This window comes from Anomaloglossus baeobatrachus, chromosome 3, assembly GCF_048569485.1.
Source record: "Anomaloglossus baeobatrachus isolate aAnoBae1 chromosome 3, aAnoBae1.hap1, whole genome shotgun sequence".
NCBI lineage: Eukaryota > Metazoa > Chordata > Amphibia > Anura > Aromobatidae > Anomaloglossus > Anomaloglossus baeobatrachus.
This window is the reverse complement of record NC_134355.1, coordinates 38,172,206-38,192,865: the sequence shown is the minus strand read 5'-3', so window position 1 is coordinate 38,192,865 and position 20,660 is coordinate 38,172,206. Positions and strand designations below refer to the sequence as shown.

At 45.0% G+C, this 20,660-nt stretch overlaps 1 protein-coding gene across 1 annotated transcript in view; it reads right to left on the bottom strand.

Annotated features, from left to right (window-relative positions):
* USH2A (usherin) overlaps positions 1-20,660 on the bottom strand; it is a 1,098,211-nt gene that overhangs the window by 555,718 nt on the left and 521,833 nt on the right. Inside the window, exons 32-33 of the mRNA XM_075339131.1 lie at positions 3,651-3,810; positions 1,683-1,854 (exon numbers count right to left, since the gene is read on the bottom strand). Of these exons, the coding sequence (XP_075195246.1) occupies positions 1,683-1,854; positions 3,651-3,810 (332 nt within the window). The remainder of the gene's footprint in view (positions 1-1,682; positions 1,855-3,650; positions 3,811-20,660) is intronic.

The following is a 20,660-nucleotide window of genomic DNA, read 5'->3' as shown; positions in this document are numbered from 1 at the left end:
ATTGCCTTGTAAAGTGCAGGAAAAAAACTTCAAGATCATTTCCCGTTGGTATAGGTGTCCGAAGGAGCTACACAAAATCTTCCCGACCGTCCCTGACACTTGTTGGAGATGTAATGCTGCTGAGGGATCCATGCTACATATCTGGTGGTCCCGCCCGATAATTCAGGAATTGTGGCATAAAGTTTTCCAAATTCATAACCACATAACAGGGCTGACAATCACATGCTCTCCGCAGATCAGTCTCTTGTCCATGATCCCCGGAGCTTTCAAAGAGATCAAGCAAGTTCTTCTTCGTCATTTTGTTGCCGCGACAAGAGCAATCATCCCGAGAAAGTGGAAGTCGGGCGTAACCCCGACGATTCTGGAGTGGTTGGCTGAAATGGACCACATTTGCAGGATGGAGAAACTATCCTCCCACTCTGAGCTCCAGCTGAGAAAGTTTTTCAGCTCTTGGACGCCGTGGCTTCTATTTAGAGAATCCGCGGATTTCGAGGTCATCCTTTCCTCTTAGGAACCAATCACTTAATTTTTGCTTGGTTCGTGCTGAGAGGTGGAGTGTAGACCTCCTTAAACCGGTTGTGTTCCAAGGGAGACCCCAAGTCCCTCCTTCCCTGCCCCCCCTTCTGTCCCCCCCTTCTCTTCTCTTTCTTTTTCTGATCTGTCTTTCCTCTCATTTTAATTCTGCTTTGCTTTTTCTTAACATTCTTTTATCTTTCCAGTTTTTTTATGAATCTAAATTTAGTGCTTCAGAAATCAACGTTCTTATGTTCATTGACTCATTACCAAAATCCACGTGGAGATTGTGTGTACTTGATCTCTTATTGCAATTGTCTTTATTTCCTCGATATGTGGAAGTACTAATGCACAAACTGAAAATATGCCACTATGTTACAGAATGGGAGAGAAAAGGTATCCAAAACGCGTAAAGTTCCTATCCCTGAAGAAGGAGACAGTTGGGGTCTCCGAAACGCGTAAAGTTCTTTTCCCTGAAGAAGGAGACAGTTGGGGTCTCCGAACGCGTGAAAAGTTCTTTTCCCTGAAGAAGGAGACAGTTGGGGTCTCCGAAACGCGTAGGAATGAAATAAAAAGAATCATCTGTTTGACATCAATGTCTGTGGTCTTCAAGCGCGGCGAAAAACCTGTTTTTCCTCCAGTTTCCTCTTGATGTTCCACTATGTTACAGAATTACTTATACTTGATTTTGTATGATATTTTCTCTTTTTCAATAAACATTTAAAAAAAAAAAAAAAAAAATACATAGTATCTTTCAGCCATAGGTTGAGAGGCATTGATGGGAAATGGCACTTCGACCCTTTCAGAGGAGGGCCAGTGTGCAGGTGCGTGCCCTAAGTGCGTTCCTGGGGAGCCTGTATAGAATGCACAGGTACCAGGGGGGAGGATAGAGGAGCACACGTGAATGGCGGCAGGACAGAGGGGAGGACGCAACCTGGCCAGGACGGTGAGTAAGTCAGTGCCCTGAAGGGACACTGGTGCTCCAGTTATATCTGCACTTTGTAGTCCAATAGCTCATCATAATGAACAATGCCACCTACTTTGGAGTTGGTAGTATCCTCCTTATCTCTTGGGACCCTGTGCGGTTGTATAGGTTGCACCAATGGTATGTTTGCCCATGCTGGAGCCAGTCATCACATTAATTTGTACATTTTATTAGCAATACTTACACTTAGTTTTATGAAGTACTTGGTTCCTGGTGTTAATCGTTGGACGGTATAATCTAGGAACAGCTCTGTACTGTCATATATAGTGGTCCAGGCACTTGTGTTGCTCATGTTCTCCGAAATATGTAGCATATAACGCTCAAGTACTCCATTGGGTATTTCCGGCTCATCCCACCTAAGAAATCATAAAATGCAGTGTTAGATTACTATTAATAGAATACAATTAGCAAATAATATGCTACAGCGTTATATAAATATAACATTTGTGACGTTTTTCAAAGTTGGTCCCATACGACACATCTAAAAATAGATTTAGTTGAGGGTAAAGTAAAATAAGGACCCATCTGTGCATCCAAATAGACTCTTGCAATTTCCATAGACCTTTTTCCATTATGGGGGGTTCTTTTTTTTTATCTATTTAGGATGGCATTGTTGTTGATGTCCACTGTAACTGATAGAAATGTACTGGTTTGCAGCTTTATTACATCATTAATTATGCAAAAAATGCCTCAAAATGGTCAGTATCAATCTAACAGACTTGTACAATGCAATAATACAAGCAAAAATAAGAAACATTGCAATTTATCTTATCAGTAAAATATGCTTGTTTCTCCACTTATGAGCCAGCTCTTCTAAAGTCATCATTCACTCTGAAAAATGCCTAAAAATCTGTCTTAATTAAGATTATTTGGGCTGCCAGATCACTGAGGGATCAAATAATATTTCTACTGAAGTGTCTGGAGAGGGGAGGGTAAGGAAGAGGAAGAAACAGAGTGAGCGAGGCAGAGACATATACATATGGTGCTGCAGCTTCCTATTGTTATAACGCTAGTTTTGGAGTCACAGTTACACTGCTCAGTATAACGTCCTCCATGCTGCTGTATAATGTCCTCCATGCTGCTGTATAATGTCCTCTATGCAGCTGTATAATGTCCTCCATGCTGCTATATAATGTCCTCCATGCTGCTGTATAATGTCCTTCATGCTGCTGTATAATGTCCTCCATGCTGCTATATAATGTCCTCCATGCTGCTGCTGCTTTTGAACATGTGCTACACATAGAAACAGGAGAAGGAATGTTTCATGTCAGAGTGTGCTGTGTATGGGAGACGATATAACAGCTAGTTTCCACTCACTAGCTCAGAGACAACTGAAAAGTAGAGATAAACTCTCCAGAGGGGAAAACAGGGAAAAGATGCAGAATACAAGTCATATAATGTCCAGTAATGGTGTTTTCGTCATTAAAATACATTAGCTTATTGTCACGATTATTGTCACGGTCATCTCACTCTGAATCTCTTACTACCATCAGAGACTCTACACATTAAATGTTTTTTTTCTATTTGGAATGCATGGGGTTAATGTCAGTTTTCTTGCTAGCAGCAAGCTCATTACCCCTGCTCAGGTGTTTCCGCTAATAACTATTCCCAGCCTGGATAAATACCCTCTGCTCCCAGCAGAGGGTGTTGGTTATTCAGAATTCATTCTGGAGCTTTGTCTTAAGTGGGAAGGAGGTGTTTGCTTCTGCTGTCATCTTCAGTTGTTTGGTGTGGATGTACCCTGTTGTTTAGTTAACTTCCCCTTACCTTATTTACCCCCTATACACCTTTTTGAAGTCCCCCTAGTGTTTGTTTTTGGGCTGTGTGAGTTTTCTTGTCCTCCCAGTCTGTGTTGTTTGTCGGTGGGGTTTTGTGACTACTGTCCCGGCCCGACCCTTGACTGGTGGGTGTGGAGAGTGTAACATCAGGGTCTTGAACAGGAGATAGGGACATGTTGGGGGCCCAGACCTCACTACTATCAAGTGTACCTCTGGGTTGAGGGTCAGCTCAGGGTCCTACCTAGTCTGACGGCCAACTTAGGAGTCCCTATCCAGTCACATCATAGTCACCAGCGTGACATTTATTATGAAAAGTCACCTAAAACTAGAGGCAGGTTTAACTTGTAGGCTTAATGAAAGCAATATCTACATACTGGATAAAGAACCTTGTAGAATCCAAGACCCTGAGCACTGGTGGAGCGACGTATTCGGGAGGCAATTGTGCAGTAGACAAGGTGACTCGGGAACTGTTCGTACACCCAGCCGCTGTGCAAGCAGACAACAAAAACTGGTGCGCGGTGAAAGCTGCCAATCCTGGAAGACAAATAATATAAGAGGTCATCATGTCATAATAAGCAAAATAATTACAAAGTTTAGAAATTATACGCCGTCACCTCTTCACCTTTCAAAGTATTTTATCGCTTCTGATCTAAGGCCTGTGGGATTATCGGAAGCATTGCTACCCTCTTCACCATTGTTATCATCTGTGCCTAGAAGGGTGGTGTACAGTACCGCAGATAAGACATGTTTGTATTAATGGTGATTAGATGTTGAGATACTGCACTTGTGTCAATGAAATAAAATGTAAGAGATTAAATTCAATACAATTAAAGGTGGCTGTCTGGTCTAGAAAACCCTTTCTAATATATCAGAGAATTCTGAGAATTTAGAGGGGGGCATTGTTCAGGACCAGGTCCGTTAGTAAAGGTGCTACATGTACCAGAACTGCAATGATGTATCACTAATGGACCAAGCATTGGATGTAACTTTATCAATAACGTTTTTTATCTATGGAGCTGGATTATTTCTCAAAATACCAGTCACCGGCAGTGGAGAAAATTAGACTACTATGGTGACCTGGGTTTTTCTTAATACTTTTGTCACAACATGGACTAGGAAAGGTTCAGCGTGAGGCCAAATACACAACTAAACAGGGGTAACACTATGACAAATAAGGGGTACATCGGGGCACGTTAACACGCTAGTGAGAGGGAGATGGACACCTCCCCCAATTACCTGCCACTGTACCCTACACTCCTAGCCAGTCCCTATACAGGTTCCTCACCAGAGCAGGAACCTGAAGCCCTGAGATGACCCTACAATAGTCCCTGGCTAGGGAGTGGGCAGGTGAAGAATGCTAGCCCCATCGCTGCATTGAAACAATGCATCGGGAAAGGAAGACAGGGGGGAAACACTACAACAGACTGCTGCAGTCAGCTCCAAGACTGCAGCCACACCAGCAACTCAGCAAAGGATTTCAGCAGCTCCTTTCACCTCCAAGACCATCATCCAAATGAATCAAGAATAACCGGCACCCTCTGCTAGTAGCAGAGGGTATATAAAGGGACTGGGAATGGTCCCAAACTGGAAACACCCAAGGTGGTAATTAGTCTGCTTGCTGGCAAGGAATACTAACATTAACCCTACAACTGCCAAAATAAAGGAAACGTGTAATATTGAGAGTCAAGAATGGAAATGACTCTCAAGTCCAGGATCTGTCACAAGTCTCATATAGCAAAGAGAGGACCGTGACAACTTTCCTCCGTTGAGGAGTCTCATTTTTCGCCAGAATAGAGAGTGGCTATAAAGAGCATTTCTCGCTCTGGAGGACTCACCCTGTCCTGTATTACATGGACAAGCCATTGATGGAATGGGCACTCTGTAATAATTGATTTCTCCTGTGGTGGTGACGCAGGAAAATTGAGAACTTACCACAAAGTTTTTCCTATGGATGTAGAGTAAACGCTTTTAATGAAGTACATAAATGGAATACACTAAACCTAGAAATGAATCATTAATCAAGAAATATACTTTTCATTATGGTTTATAAGCCTACAGAGTTTTCGCCATGAACCTAAAGGCTCCCATACATATTAGGCTACAGGTGGCCAAACCTGTCAATATCAGCCCACAACCTATTGCGCATTGGGGCCTCTTGACTTTCCGCTGACTGAAGATGTTAGGGGAGAGGAGGATCCAACACATTGAATTTCCAGCAGTGGATGCATTTGATCTCCATCCTGGAGAACACAGGACCTCTTGCCCTAGGATTTGGGATAGATAGCTGTTAGTCGGTGTATGCTCTGTATGCTCGGGGAGGCATTAGTGATTTTGCACTTTTCTGTGCACAATCAGTGCCTCCTTGGGCATGTGCTGTACACTGGTGAAGCTGAGGAGCGCACATCCAACTTCATTGTGTATGACCGGGAAGGCAGAACATGTAGCAGGATCTTAACACTCAGTGCTTGTAGCAAAAGTCGAACTTTGGTGATCTACACAGTTAATATTAAGTTTTGATCATGTATTCTGACCTCCATCAGATTTCATGGATTGCTGGAGGATACACAGGATAGTAAAATGAGAAGTATAAATGTGGCTTGTATAAAAAAAATCTTCTTCTGCAATAGTTTTTGGTATATGTGTGGCGCCCCTGAGGCTTCAGTCGCCACAAAGTATTGCAGCTCAGTTGCAGTATTCGCCTCGAGGTAAGGAGGGGGTTAATCACCAGTGTTCCATATTCACACCTTACATAAAGCTTAGGAGCCTTCTTTCTGTGGAGCTGTGCTAGGGTAGGCAGGGGGTTGGCCATCATGAAGTATGGAACTGCCCCGGTAACTAGGACAACCACCTTGGGGCGGGGTCCACTGGGGTAGAAATAGGAGCAAACACACACAATCACTAGTCAGTCTACCCAGGACACCAGTTCTGGGACACGACACCATCTGTTTCTTCTCTTCACGGGGCCTGGAGCTTGTAGCGGAGCACTCAGCCAAGGTGCCTCACAACTGAAAAGGACTTTCTTCTTCTTTCCAACACCAGTGACTGCTCCTAACTTCTCCGGGTCTGACGGCGGGTGACCAGTACTTTCCTGGCAAGCGGCACAGAACAAAGAGTGAGTAAAGACACCTGGAACCGCAGCAGAAGACTCAGAGTCTTTATTACTGGCACCGCCGACCCACGCCTCGGCGCCAAACGCCATCACTACTCCTACAGCAATACCATCTCTGGCTGCTACTACCATCTGCCCCGGAGGACAGCGACAGCAGTGACGGCTAAATCCCTAGCTGCATACAACAGGTGGCGTCACGACATTCATCCTACTACTACCCCCATCATCTTCCCTCCTTATTGGTGTACACCTCGGGACACGAAGCCGGGCAGGCCACTGCGACATCCCAGATCATCACTCTGGCCCGGTGATGAGTAATTCAAGTATGAGATACTGTGTGCCTGATGACCCCTGCCCCCTGGGTGCTACATATGCATTTAAAGAGGAAAGACCCTACTTGTACACCATCCCTTTAAAAGTGCTGTAGTTGAGAAGAAGGGTGCCGACCCAGGCCTCACAGGCTCCGCTTCACCAAGGAAACTCTGTGTGCGGAACTGACTTCTGGAGCAGTGCATTACACGTACCGGCCGCCAATCCTCAACGTAGTAAAACATGCGATGCAAGAGTTTACTTTGCCAACCAGTTTTGTTTACTTTTATTCTACATACTGTTATGGCAGACATGGCCTTACTTTTTCTCTCTGTGAGGTACTACTCTTCATGCTGGCCCCTCTATTTGGACCACATCCTCAATACTCCGGGGTCTGTGCCTGCTTATCCCTAATACCACACACCTTCATCCGCTTCTGTCTCCCCATGGTTTCTAGATGGGCGACTCTCTAAGCCCGCCGGGGTGAGCCATAGGCTCCAGACCTCTAGAGTTTTCCTCAGGGTTCCCTGACTGTTCCTAGCACGGAGTCTTCTCACTTTGAACCCACTTCTTGACTGACCCCCCCTCTGGAGCTCTCACTTTGAATCCACTTCTTGACTGACCTCCCCTTCCCAACCATGAGCTCTGCCATGTCTCACTCCTCCCCCAACTACTTTAACCCTTTCTTATCTAACACCTCTTCTAAACTCGCTCTACCACTGGTTAACCTGACCTCTGGAACAACAAGCCTACAACCTACAATAACCCTCAGTCCGGTACACCACTGCGCAACCGGCTCTGTCCTCACCTGTTGTACCCTCACCCATATCCTGTAGACTGTGAGCCCTCGCGGGCAGGGTCCTCTCTCCTCCTATACCAGTCTGTTTTGTACCGTTAATGATTGTTGTACTAGTTTTTATGTATACCCTCTTTCACTTGTAAAGCGCCATGGAATTAATGGCGCTATAATAATAAATAATAATTAATAATGATAACTTTTGGTAACCTGCTAAACAATCCTAGCTCTGCTACATCCTAAAAGTATTTTGTTTTTGAAACGCTTAAATATTCACACATGCATTTATAATAAATGACAGTAAATATATAAAACAGCCCATTTACATCATGGGGGACTGCTCACCTATTACACTCGATTCACATAAAAGAAGGCAGAATGACTTAGATGAGAACTTCAGAGCCCTGATGGTGATGTCCCTGTGTGATGGACGTCAATCATGTCCTCCTGGGTGTGATTACAAAATCTGAGGCAGGGCTAGTCTGGAAGAATCAATGACCCCTCCGGACTATAGATATAGCCAGATTTATAACTTGATTTTACAAATTTACAAATACGTTTATGACACATAAAGGACCTGTTCATAATCCAGGAATCAGTTTCTATAAAGTTATGGTGGTGGTTTAAGACGGGTTTGGAAGTTGACTACTTCCCTTTAAGTGAGTGGGACTAAGCTACAATACCAGGCACTTCCTATAGATAAATCCGGCACTGTTTTTGGGGAAAGAGCAGATGATTTTGTTCTACTTTCTACTTCCTATTTAATTATTGGGTTTCTTCATCATAGATTTATAGTATTTGTTCTGATCTAATCCAAGACCCAATAATTGAGGCTTCAAGGAGTTAAGTCTTCACTTTACTGTTAGGAATAAACCAGAAAACATTAGTTTTGAGGATGGAGACGCTCGGCTGGAAAAGTCCAATTATTTACCTCCAGTAAGGGATTACGTGTATTCTATATGCTGAGCATGTGGCGATAATGAACAATCATTATTTTATTAAAACAATGGCGGGTATAGAGGCAGATTACAGGCACATTACTGACGAAATCCCCACTTTAATATGTAACAAACATAAGAGCTAACCTTGAAAAGTTTCCACTAATGATAATGGAAGGAAAATGAACGCCAAATCTCCGAAAAAACTCTAATCAAGCGTGAAATATAAGAAATAATGAAGATGATTGCACCAGAGTTGGAGATACCAGATCACCACCACCGATAGCCGATCTTACAGTGCCCATTGGGGGGTCACCCAGTCTGCAACCTACAATTCCTCACTGGTCAGTTACGTTGCTCCTCGCTCTTATCTATTTGATTGACCTATCCACCACCGCTGACCAACACTGTTGTTGTGACATTCTTTTAGAAAGGTTAAAAGAACTAGAGATGTTTAGTTTGAAAAAGAGAAGGCTGAGAGGAGACTTAATAGCGGTCTACAAATATCTGAAAGGTAGTCACAGTGCAGAGGGAACCACCCTATTCTCATTAGCACAAGGAAGTACAAGAAGCAATGGGGTGAAACTTAAAGGAAGAAGATTCAGATTAGACATTATGAAAAACTTTCTGACAGTGAGGGCAGTCAAAGAGTGGAACAGGCGACCACGGGAGGTGGTGAGCAATGGAGATCTTCAAGCGGAAACTGGATAAATATATACAGTAGCTGGGATGATTACGGAAAGCCTGCACTCGCAGTGGGTTGGGCCTGATGGCCCTTGAGGTCCCTTCCAACTCTACCACTCTATGATTCTTTGATTCTGTTCATGGACCACAAATAAGATTCTGATGAGGAGACCAAAAGGGCATCACAGATAAAAAGGGGCATTGGTTTGTGGGATCTTCTAACTTCCTTCGCCTGAGACCTTCTGGAATACATGAAATCTAATTAGTGAGCATGCTCAATAAAGACGCTATCGCCGGCAGGAGCAGTGACACAACTCCATGAAGAAGGGGGGGGCCTTGTTCTATTGTCACTGCGTTGAGAAGCACTTGATGGTGTCTCCGCGGTGTTGGATGTTGATCTCCCCGAGGTCATCCATCTTTACCTATGAAGATTGGGTACACATAGCACCTCTGGAAATGGTGCCCAAGTAGGTTCCAATACCATCTAACAAGTCTCTTGACAACTTCATGAAGAACCTACTACTTACTACCCATGACACAGATTGAGGGCAAATATTTGGGGGGCACTGTGGAACATATTGTGGGGACCTTGCAGCTGTCACTACTATGGGGTAAAACAGACAGGATTTAATGAGGAGTGCTGTGGTTTTCATTGTTACTAGGACTTGTGGCTACCAGTTATGGGGCAACGTGGTAGATACTATGAAGAGGACACGGTGACAGGTTTCTGTTGAGCACTACCTGAACAGAAAGGTAGCTTTCTATTATTGGAAACACTATAGGTGTCATTTTGAGATCACTGTAGCCATCTTTTATGGGGGCAATGTTGTTGTCATTAGTGAAACTTGGGCTTTTATTTATGGGGGCACTATTCTTATCATTTAAGGGCCCGTGGTTTTCTGTTATGGGGGCACTGCTGCTGTTATTTACCTGGCTTTTTGTTATGAGGCATAGCAATTGATGTTGTTCAGAGATTTTGAGGGCTTTCTATCATGGGGCACTGTTGCTGCCATTTAGTTGAGTGTGTGGCTTTCATTTATAGGGGGCAATGCTGCCGTTATTTAAGGGGCCTTGTGTGTGTTTTTTGTTATGGGGCACAGCAGTTCATGTTGTTCAGAGGTTTGGGCACTGTTACTGCCATTTACGAATATTTATGGCTTTTAATTATAGGTATATTGGTATGCGTGCACTGTTTTTATTATTTATAGGCCTCTGTGGCTTTCCGTTAGGGGGCACCATTACTGTCATTTATATGAAGGAAGGATAAATCCAGCGAGCCAGGCTTGTAATGAATAAAAAATCTTTTTCTTTATTTCAAGACGCGTTTCGGCTAAACCTTTATGATTGTCATGGCAATGATAAAGGTTTAGCCGAAACGCGTCTTGCCGTGCGCTTTACAGCAGTAATTTTCTCATCTCTGCCTGTATTTGTACTATGCTGCTATGGAAAAAGATTTTTAATCTACGTTTGAAATAAAGAAAAAGATTTTTTATTCATTACAAGCCTGGCTCGCTGGATTTATCCTTCCTTCATATCAATTGCTGGCAAGAGCTCCTGCCATTTATCCGATGCTGAGCGCCTATATGGAATAGCAGCCTATCTATTTAATCAACTGGGTAAGCTGGCATTTTTTCTTTTGTCATTACTGTCATTTAGGGGTCTTTGACTTTCTCCTATGGCAAAATGTTATTTGTTTAGGCATCTTGGCAGTTTTTTGTTATGGGGGCACTGTTGCTGTCACATAGGGGTCTCTGTAGCCTTCTGTTATGGGAACTCTAGTGATTTAAGGTTCTCTGCAGCTTTTTGTTATGGGGGCACTGTTACTGTCATTCAGGGGTCCCTGACTTTTTATTATGAGGAACTTTAGTTATTTAGGCATTTCTGCAGATTTTTGTAATGGGGGTACTGTTGTCGCCATTTAGCGGTCTCTGTGGCCTTATCTTATGGGAACTTTTGTTATTTAGGGATCTTTGCACCTTTTTGTTATGGGGACACTGTTGCTGTCACTTAGGGGTCTCTGTGGCGTTCTGTTATAGGAGCTCTTGCCATTTAGGGATCCCGGCAGCTTTTTGTTATGGGGCACAGTTACTGCCACTTAGTGGTCTCTGACATATGAGTAACTCTGGTTATTTAGGGATCTTTGCAGCTTTTTATTATGGGGCACTGTTGCTGTCAGGGGTCTCTGTGGCTTTCTGTTATGGGTACATTTGTTATTTAGAGATCTTTGCAGCTTCTTGTTATGGGGGCACTGTTACTGTCTCTTGACAAGAAATTTGAGTCAGTCACTGGTATAAAGACACTGTGGCAGATACCATTATGGGGGGACTGTGGCTGTCAACGCATGGAAGATATAGAAGATGATATGGATCTTTCTGCTAATATGGGGTGTACAAGTAACAGTTACACATGGGCCTTGATGCCTGATTGGGCCCATGGTAATACATATGGCCCATGTAATACATATGGCCCATGGTAATACATATGGCACATGGTAATATATATGGCCCATGGTAATACATATGGCACAAGGTAATATATATGGCCCATCGTAATATATATGGCCCATGGTAATACATATGGCCCATGGTAATACATATGGCACATGGTAATATATATGGCCCATGGTAATACATATGGCACATGGTAATATATATGGCCCATGGTAATACATATGGCACATGGTACTACATATGGCCCATTGTAATACATATGGTACATGGTAATATATATGGCCCGTGGTAATACATATGGCACATGGTAATACATATGGCCCATGGTATTACATATGACACATGGTAATACATAAAGCACATGGTAATACATATGGCCCATGGTAATACATATGGCCCATGGTAATACATATGGTGCATGGTAATACATATGGCACATGGTAATACATATAGCACATGGTAATACATATGGCCCATGGTAATACATATGGTGCATGGTAATACATATGGCACATGGTAATACATGTGGCCCATGGTAATACATATGGCACATGGTAATACATATGACACATGATAATACATATGGAACTTGGTAATACATATGGAATATGGTAATACATATGGCCCATGGTAATACATATGGCACATGGTAGGATGCAGTGGACAGTTACAAGTTTTGCAATGTGGCTTTCGCATTTATGTAAAAAATGAGTGCCACTATTATGGGTTTGTTGGAGCCATCACTGACTCGCCCACCCTAGGGCTATGGGACACCCAGTGCCGGACCGGACTAGTCCGGGGGTCGTCAGTGGTGGCGGAGCCAGGCTCCGTGGCCCTGGTGGGGTCAATTAATATGGCTGGTGACTTGGGGTGAATAAAGTTTATATTTGTCGTGACGCCACCTGTGGTTTGCGGCTATTAAGCCGCCGCTGCTGTATGAGGCCTCCGGGGTGATGGAATGGCAGCAATGGTGGTACTGCTCCCCACAGGTGGAGCGGTGCCCCGGGGACACTGTTGGTGCTCGTGAGAGTCTATGGTGTAAGGTGTAGTGCAGGGCCGACAGGCGGTGAAAGGACCGAACACAAACAACAGTCTCTTTACCTTCTCCTCTTTTACTTTGAGAACAGTCCAGTCCTGGGAGACCGTTACAGGTGGTCGAGGGCTCCGGCCGGCCTGGAAGTAACTGAGGTATCTTTTTGGCCAGATGAGTATGAGGCCTACTCCTGTTCTTTCCTTACTGTTATAGGACCCTGCTCTCTGGATTGGCAATGGCCCTCTTGCTGCTGGGACCGGTGGTTCGTCCCTTTTTCTGTGTGGTAGGGTGCGCAGGCCCTCTCTGGTGCTTCTCTGCTGGAGTCCACACCGGGCCCTTGGGATGCAGCTGTACCTTCAGATTGCTTCTGGGCCAGGGGGCTTGCAGCTCTTCTGCCCTCCGGATTCGGCTACCAGGGAAGGATTTTACACCCTGGCAACCACAGACTCCGATGTCCGAGTCTCTTCTGTGCCTCTCTGCTCCTCCTGCTTCACTGGGCCAAGCTACTCCAGCTCCAGGCCCCAGTCCGCAGGACAGCACTACTCTGCGTCTGCTCTCTCTGCTTTCTCTCTACAGACTGACCACTAACTCCTCCCTCAGGTCAGACTTAAGGAATGCTCCCTGGAACTCCAGGTTCAGAGCTCCCCCTGCTGGCCTGAGGGAGAAACTGCGTTGGATGTTGAACTTACTGGCCAATAGACCTCCCAATTACCTCCAGGCTCAGCATCACCCTTGGAGGGGCAACGCTGTTGTGGCGACCAGGTCCTGGGGCGCCACATCACCATTATGGAATAACTAGAAATGTAACCATTACAGAAGAAATGAAAGTACCGCTATTATGGTTGCACTGTGGCTATCACTGTTATCGGGGTTCTGATCCCAGGAGACCCCACTTATCCCTACCTACCATTCCCATCACCCATGTAGGTTTGTGCATTGAAGATCCCTTCCTTCCTTCCATACAACTGACTTTTTTTTCTTTCGAAAGATAAAACTATTGTGATACAAGGGGATTAATAAATCTTCCGACAGGCTGATCTAGCTTATCAGATGAGCACAGATGTAGGGGTCATGTCTGACATCACATGCTACTCTATCTATTACTTATCTAGCGATGTTAAATCCTTGTTAAACACGTCAGCTGTAATCACATTTACAGATATTTCTTCCAAGTAATTATTAGACAGTAACAAAGTTTAATTTGTGTGAACAGCAGAGGAATGGATACACCACTGGAGTGAATGCAATGCTCCCGTGCATATATGTATATCTTATCAAACGTTATAGGCTGATTATGCTAAAATAAAGGGGGCTTTACATGCTGCGACATCGCTAGCATTTGCTAGCGATGTCGTGCGCGATAGCACCCACCCCCGTCGTACGTGTGACATTTGGTGCTCGCTGCCGTAGCAAACATTATCGCTACGGCAGCGTCACACGCACATACCTTGTCAGCGACGTCACTGTGACCGCCGAACAATCCCTCCTTCAAGGGGGAGGTGCGTTCGGCGTCATAGCGACGTCACTGCGGCGTCACTAAGCGGCCGCCCAATAGAAGCGGAGGGGCGGAGATGAGCGGGACGTAACATCCCGCCCACCTCCTTTCTTCCGCATTGCCGGTGGACGCAGGTAAGGTGATGTTCGTCGTTCCTGCGGTGTCACATGTAGCGATGTGTGTCGCCGCAGGAATGACGAACAACATCGTACCTGTGGCAGCAACGATATTAAGGAAATGAGCGATGTGTCAATGATCACCGTTTTTAAACGATTTTTCGATCGTTGATCGTTGCTCCTAGGTTTTACACGCTGCAATGTCACTAATGGCGCCGGATGTGCGTCACTAACGATGTGACCTCGACGATATATCGTTACCGATGTCGCAACGTGTAAAGCCCACTTAAGACAATTTGCGTCCATTTCTTCTGCCAAGCGGTGCCACGCTTCCAAAAAAGCAGGACAATACAGCCTTGGGAAAGGAGGTCAGAGAGCATAGATGTCAAGCGCTGTGCGGATCCGCACTCGTGGATAACAGCAACGGCGTTCACATTGGAGAGTCTGACAAGCAACTGGTTTTGCTTAAATGCTCATTGCTCAGCTCTTCCGGGCGTCGGCTGAGTTGTGTCCACTTTTCCTAGCCGTGTATGAGTTAATCCTTCTCTGAGCAGTATGCGACTGTTCTGAGAGTCAGGTTAGTGATTACCATCCACAGCTGGTCTCTCCCTATTTGATGCTGTGGAGTTTGTTAGATCTCCAAAGATAGCATCTGCTCGTGCTCTTGCGAATATCCAGTGCCCTTGGCGATCCTCTTTTGGTGACCTGCGATCTGTCGCTTGTGTGGTGTGGAAGTGTCCCTTGGTGTGCATTACTTCTTCCCTCATATTTTATTTCCTCCTGTGCTTTTATTGTCTTCCCTTTGTGGTTGTTTGCAGAGTGAAGGAGTTTCAGTTCTTCCCCCTGTCCATGTCTTTTTGTGAGGAGGGTTATCTTGGTGTATCCTGCCCACCCCGGGGGTGGTAAGCGTGCGGGGGATTAGGTCAAGGCGTGAATAGGAGACAGCGATATGCTGGGGGCCCAGACTTGCCTACCCTTATATGTACTTCTGGGTTGAGGGTCAGCACAAGAATCCCAATTGTAGGGCCAGTTCAGGTCTCCACAACTGGCCTAGCCCACCCGTGACAATTGCTCATTACATAGGCATAGAAAAAGACCTAAACCTGATTGTCATGTACTAGTGCAGTGCTGAAGCACCTTGAAAATGAGTGTAGTAATCTCGGTTTATGAAAAATAATACATAAATTCAAGTGAGATAAGGAGGTGCTGGACCTGCAGAGTTGGGGCGACTGTGAATTGATTCATCTGAAAAATACTACAATTTAATTGCAGCCTTTTCATTATTATTCAAACAGTTAACAAGGAGGGCACTTGAATACCCATGTGTCCTAATTTTGCTTCTGAGAAAAAAATCCTGAATCCAAGGCTTGTGTGCTAGAAAGTTTGCTTCCTGGTTTGTGAGATGAACAAGTCATAGTTTTAAAATTGAAGAACTGCAAACACAATTGTTTGTCTCAAATAGTGTGAGAGTTGTATCAGTCTGTATCAGAGAGTTGTATCAATATTGCACCCATACCTGTCACCAGTAAGGCAAGCATCTGCCTCAAAATAGGGATAATTTTTGGAATATTTTTGTAATTTAGGTAACCTAAAAAGATAGATACTGCAGTGTGTTGTTTTCCCCTAGCCACATACATTGAGATCACCTAAACATTACTAAAGAGGGCTTTACACGGTACGATATATCTAACGATATGTCGTCGGGGTCACGTCGTTAGTGACGCACATCCAGCATCGTTTGACATATCGTAGCACGTGACACAAATGAGCGAGTGTGAACGAGCAAAAATACTCACCTTATCGTTGCTCGTTGACACGTCGCTCATTTTCAAAAAATCGAACGTCCTTCTGTGCTCCGGTTGTTCATCGTTCCCGAGGCAGCACACATCGCACCGTGTGACACCCCGGGAACGATGAACTGCAGTTTACCTGCAGCCGACGGCAATGCGAAATGAAGGAGGTGGGCGGGATGTTACATCCCGCTCATCTCCGCTCCTCCGCTTCTATTGGGCGGCCGATGTGTGACGTCACTGTGACGCCAAACGTCCCACCTCCTTTAGGAAGTGGATGTTCGCCGCCCACATTGAAGTCGTTCAAAAGGTATGTGTGACAGGGGTTAACGAATTTGTGCGACACGGGCAACAAATTGCCCGTGCCGCACAAACTATTGGGCGGGTGCGATTGCAAATGCGATCGTATAAGAAATTGAAGCATGTAAAGCAGCCTTTAGGCTGTGTTTGTATAAAACAGTTCAAAAGAGACTTGTTTCTTCACCACTCTCACGGGGCTGGAGCACTGTGGGACTTCCGGGTCCGGCCACTACCGGTTTCTGGCTGCACTTTCAGGATGAGGGGTGGGGCTCTGGCTTTGCGCCCTTTTGCGGGGATGATGGCACAGTTGTTGTTTTTAGGCACCAAAATGGCGGCAAAAATGGCGGCAATGAAACGGACAGCCCTGAACAGTTCTGTAAGGCGCACGTCACCCGGATCAATGGGTCCAGTCCTTATCCTGTTCGTGACACCAGATATTGAGGTGTGCCGCCCCTAAGCAGGCGAGCTGCTCGGATCTGGGATTGCTGTGGCTCGAGGGTTCTCGGAACCGAGGCTTAGCGGCCACTCAATGAAGGAGGTATTTACAAGGGATTAGTTCGTGATGCCACCTGCAGGTTGCGGTAATGGGAGTACTGTCGCTGCTGGAAGGAGTACCGGGGCAGATGGTGTTGGGCAGCAAGGTGACATTCCCTCCGCAGGTAGGGAAGGCCCCAGACTCAGGGTGTTGGAATTTTTGGAGACCATTCCGTGGATTGTATTGTTTGGAGCTGGCGTGCTGTGCAGTGTGTCGGCAATTATTCAGTCCACACAAGTGCTACGGTTGATGTCACTTTACTCACAGTAAAAGGTGCAGCCTCCTGGTACTGTCTTCTACCAAGGCGGACTCCAGGGAATCCCTTCTTCTCAGACTTCCGTGCCGGTACCGTGTCAGATGAACCCTTCCTGCACCTTCAGTTTCACTAGTGGTTAACAGACAGAACCTGGGCTGAACTCAGTTACCAGCCCCAGGCTTCACACAGGTACTCAAGCAGCTTCGGGCCCTGCCAGCTCCAACCGGCCTCTCCAGCCCCTCACTGCTCTCTTGTCCTCTGCTTCTTTCTGACTGCTCCTCTGGTCCACCCCACACCGGTGGCCAGGCCGGACCCCAGTCCTCACATCGTCCAGACTGCGGGTCCCACAGAACTCTCCTTTCTCTTTTCTGTCACACAGTGTGACTTCACACTGACTCACTTCCTGCCAGCTCCCCACCACTGTTCCCTCTAGTGATGGGCAGTCCTGCTCTTTTTGGTGATCCGGTTCCCATGGCTCCGCTCATCAAAAAGAGCGGGCTCATTCGGATCGTTCTCGGCTCCTTATTATATATGTGTTCACCCCAGGTGAACACATATTTAAGATTATAATGACTCCGCTGAAACCACGCCCACCCGCGGCTAAACCCCACCCACTTACAAGGGACCGATTCTATCACGGAGTGGGCGGGGTTTAGACGCGGGTGGGCAGGGTTTCAGCGGCGAAAAGAGCCATTTAGCAATTTTAGTGGCTCACTTTGGTGATCCGGCTCCTGAAGTTCACAGCAGGGAGCCGGATCTTTGTGTCTGATCGTTCGCGACCGACACATAACTAGTTCCATCCCCCTGCTGGGTCTTTCACTCCCCAGTTGGCTGCCTGTCATCTCAGTGCCCAGCCTTGTCACCTGGTGCTCAGGGGAGCCTCCCAGCCTGGTTTTGGGATGTATGTGTGTACCTGATGGTGGGTGCGGGTGTGTTGTTAGTGTTTATCGGCACAGGAGTCCTTAGAATTCAGGATGGGTATCCCTTCTCCAAGAGATACTGGCTAACACGGTACCAAAACCTTTTCACTTGTAACCTCCAAGAGATGCATTACCCTGTTGCACCCTGGTGTCTCAGGGGGGCCGCACTACCATGACATGGTGTACCCCAATTGGGACAGTCCCTAATCTATTATTTATAAAAACCTCATTTTGCGTCAATGGACAACAATGTAAATGGAGGCAGAGACGGACTGGAGCCCAACTGTATAGACACCCAGGGAAGATATATAAATGGAATATCCAGCGCAAGGAGAGAAGGGGGGGGGTCACACCCATGATTGTATCTTCACAGTGTGAACATACTTCTATGCAGTGCATATATAAGAATTTATGCTTCTGCTCATTTTTTTTTATTTTTTCTTGTTTTTTTTTTCTTGTCCTATGTACAAACAAGGGTATGTACAGTGTATAGTAGGGAAAATAAGTATTTGATCCTCTGCCGATTTTGCATGTTTTCCCACCTGTAAAGGATGGAGAGGTCTGTAATTTTTATCGTAGGTACCTTCAACAGAATGAAAAAAATCCAGGAAATCACATTGTACGATTTTTAAATAATTAATTTGCATTTTATTGCATGAAATAAGTATTCGATACAATAGAAAAACAGAACTTAATATTTGGTAGAAACCTTTGTATGCAGTTACAGAGGTCGGACTTTTCCGGTGGATCTTGACCAGGTTTGCACACACTGCAGCAGGGATTTTGGAGACTGTTCCATACAGATCTTCTCCAGATCTTTCAGGTTTTGGGGTTGTCACTGAGCAGTATTGAGTTTCAGCTCTTCCAAAGATTTTCTATTGGGTTCAGGTCTGGAGACTGGCTAGACCGCTCCCGGACCTTGAAATGCTTCTTATGGAGCCCCTTCTTAGTTGCCCTATGTGTTTTAGGTCATTGTCATACTGGAAGACCCAACCACGACCCATCTTCAATGCTCTTAGTGAGGGAAGGAAGTTGTTGGCCAAAATCACATTATATATGACCCCATCCATCCTTCTATACAGTGTACTCATGTCCCCTTTGCAAAAAAGCACCCCCAAACTATGATGTTTCCACCCCCCATGCTTCACAGTTTGGACAGTCTTCTTCCTCCAAACATGGCAAAGGAAGTTGATACAAAAAAGTTTTATTTTGATCTCATCTGACCACATGACCTTCTCCCATGCCTTCTCTGGATCATCCAGAAGATCATTGATAAACTTCACACGCGCCTCGACATGTGCTGGTGTGAGCAGGGGAACCTTGCGTGCCCTGCAGGATTGTAATCCATGATGGCGTAAAGTGTTACTAACAGTAACCTTTGAGATTGAGGTCCCAGCTCACTTCAGGTCATTGACCAGGTTCTCCCGTGTAGTTCTGCACTAATTTCTGACATTTCTCAGAAAAATCCTCAACCCATGAGGGAGATCTTGCATGGAGCCTCAAACTGAGTAAGATTGGAAGTCATCTTGTGTTTCTTCCAATTTCTAAGAATTGCACCAACAGTTGTTGCCTTCTCACCAAGCTGCTTGCCTATTGTCCTGTAGCCCATCCCAGTCTTGTGCAGTTCTAAAATTTTGTCCCTGGTATCCTTAGACAGCTCTCTGGTTTTGGCCATAGTGGAAATTGATTGAGTGTGTGGACAGGGGTCTTTTATACAGGTAATGAGTGCAGAGTAGGAGGAAAAAATAACAGGTCTGTGAAAACCTAAATTCTTACTGGTTGATAGGGGATCAAATACTTATTTCATGCAATAAAATGCAAATTAATTATTTAAAAATTATACAATGTGATTTTTGGGATTTTTTTTTTCAATTCTACCTACAATAAAAATTACAGACCTCTCCATTCTTTGTAGATGGGAAAACATGCTAAATCGTCAGAGTATCAAATACTTATTTTCCTCACTGTCTATGTATCCATCTATCTAGGTAATAGCAATCTTATATCTATCTACCAGAGATGATAATTTCCAACTTTCCATTAATTTTTCTCAAAAATGTAATTTGCGGCAAATCAATTCACCACAAATTGGAAGCAATGCAAAGCTTTAAATTGCCCAGAAAAATGTGTATCATTCTGATTTCTCATAGTATGGAACATTTTTAGCATTTATATATTTAACTAGCTGTACTACCCGGCTTCGCCCGGGTTATTAACTGTTGTTAACAAAATAGAATGTATTAACATTCCCGGGATAGAATGTATAAATAGCATGTATTAACGGCCGGAATAGTAACTGTCTCCCTGTTTCTCTCCCATTCTCTGTCTGTCTCCCCCTCTGTATATATCTCTTTGTCTCTCTCTCTATCTCTTTGTCTGTCTATCTCTGACTGTCTCTGTCTCTTTCTCCGTCTGTCTCAATCTCCTTCCCTGTCTATCTATCTCTGTCACTTTCCCTGTCTATCTCTTTCCCTCTCTTTTCCTGTCTGTCTCTTTCCCTCTCTTTTCCTGTCTGTCTCTTTCCCTCTGTCTCTTTCCCTGTGTCTGTCTCTTTGTCTGTCTCTTTACCTGTCTTTGTCTGTCTCTTACCCTGTCTATCTCTTTTCCTTTCTTTCCCTGTCTGTCTGTTTCCCTGTGTCTGTCTCCGTCTCTT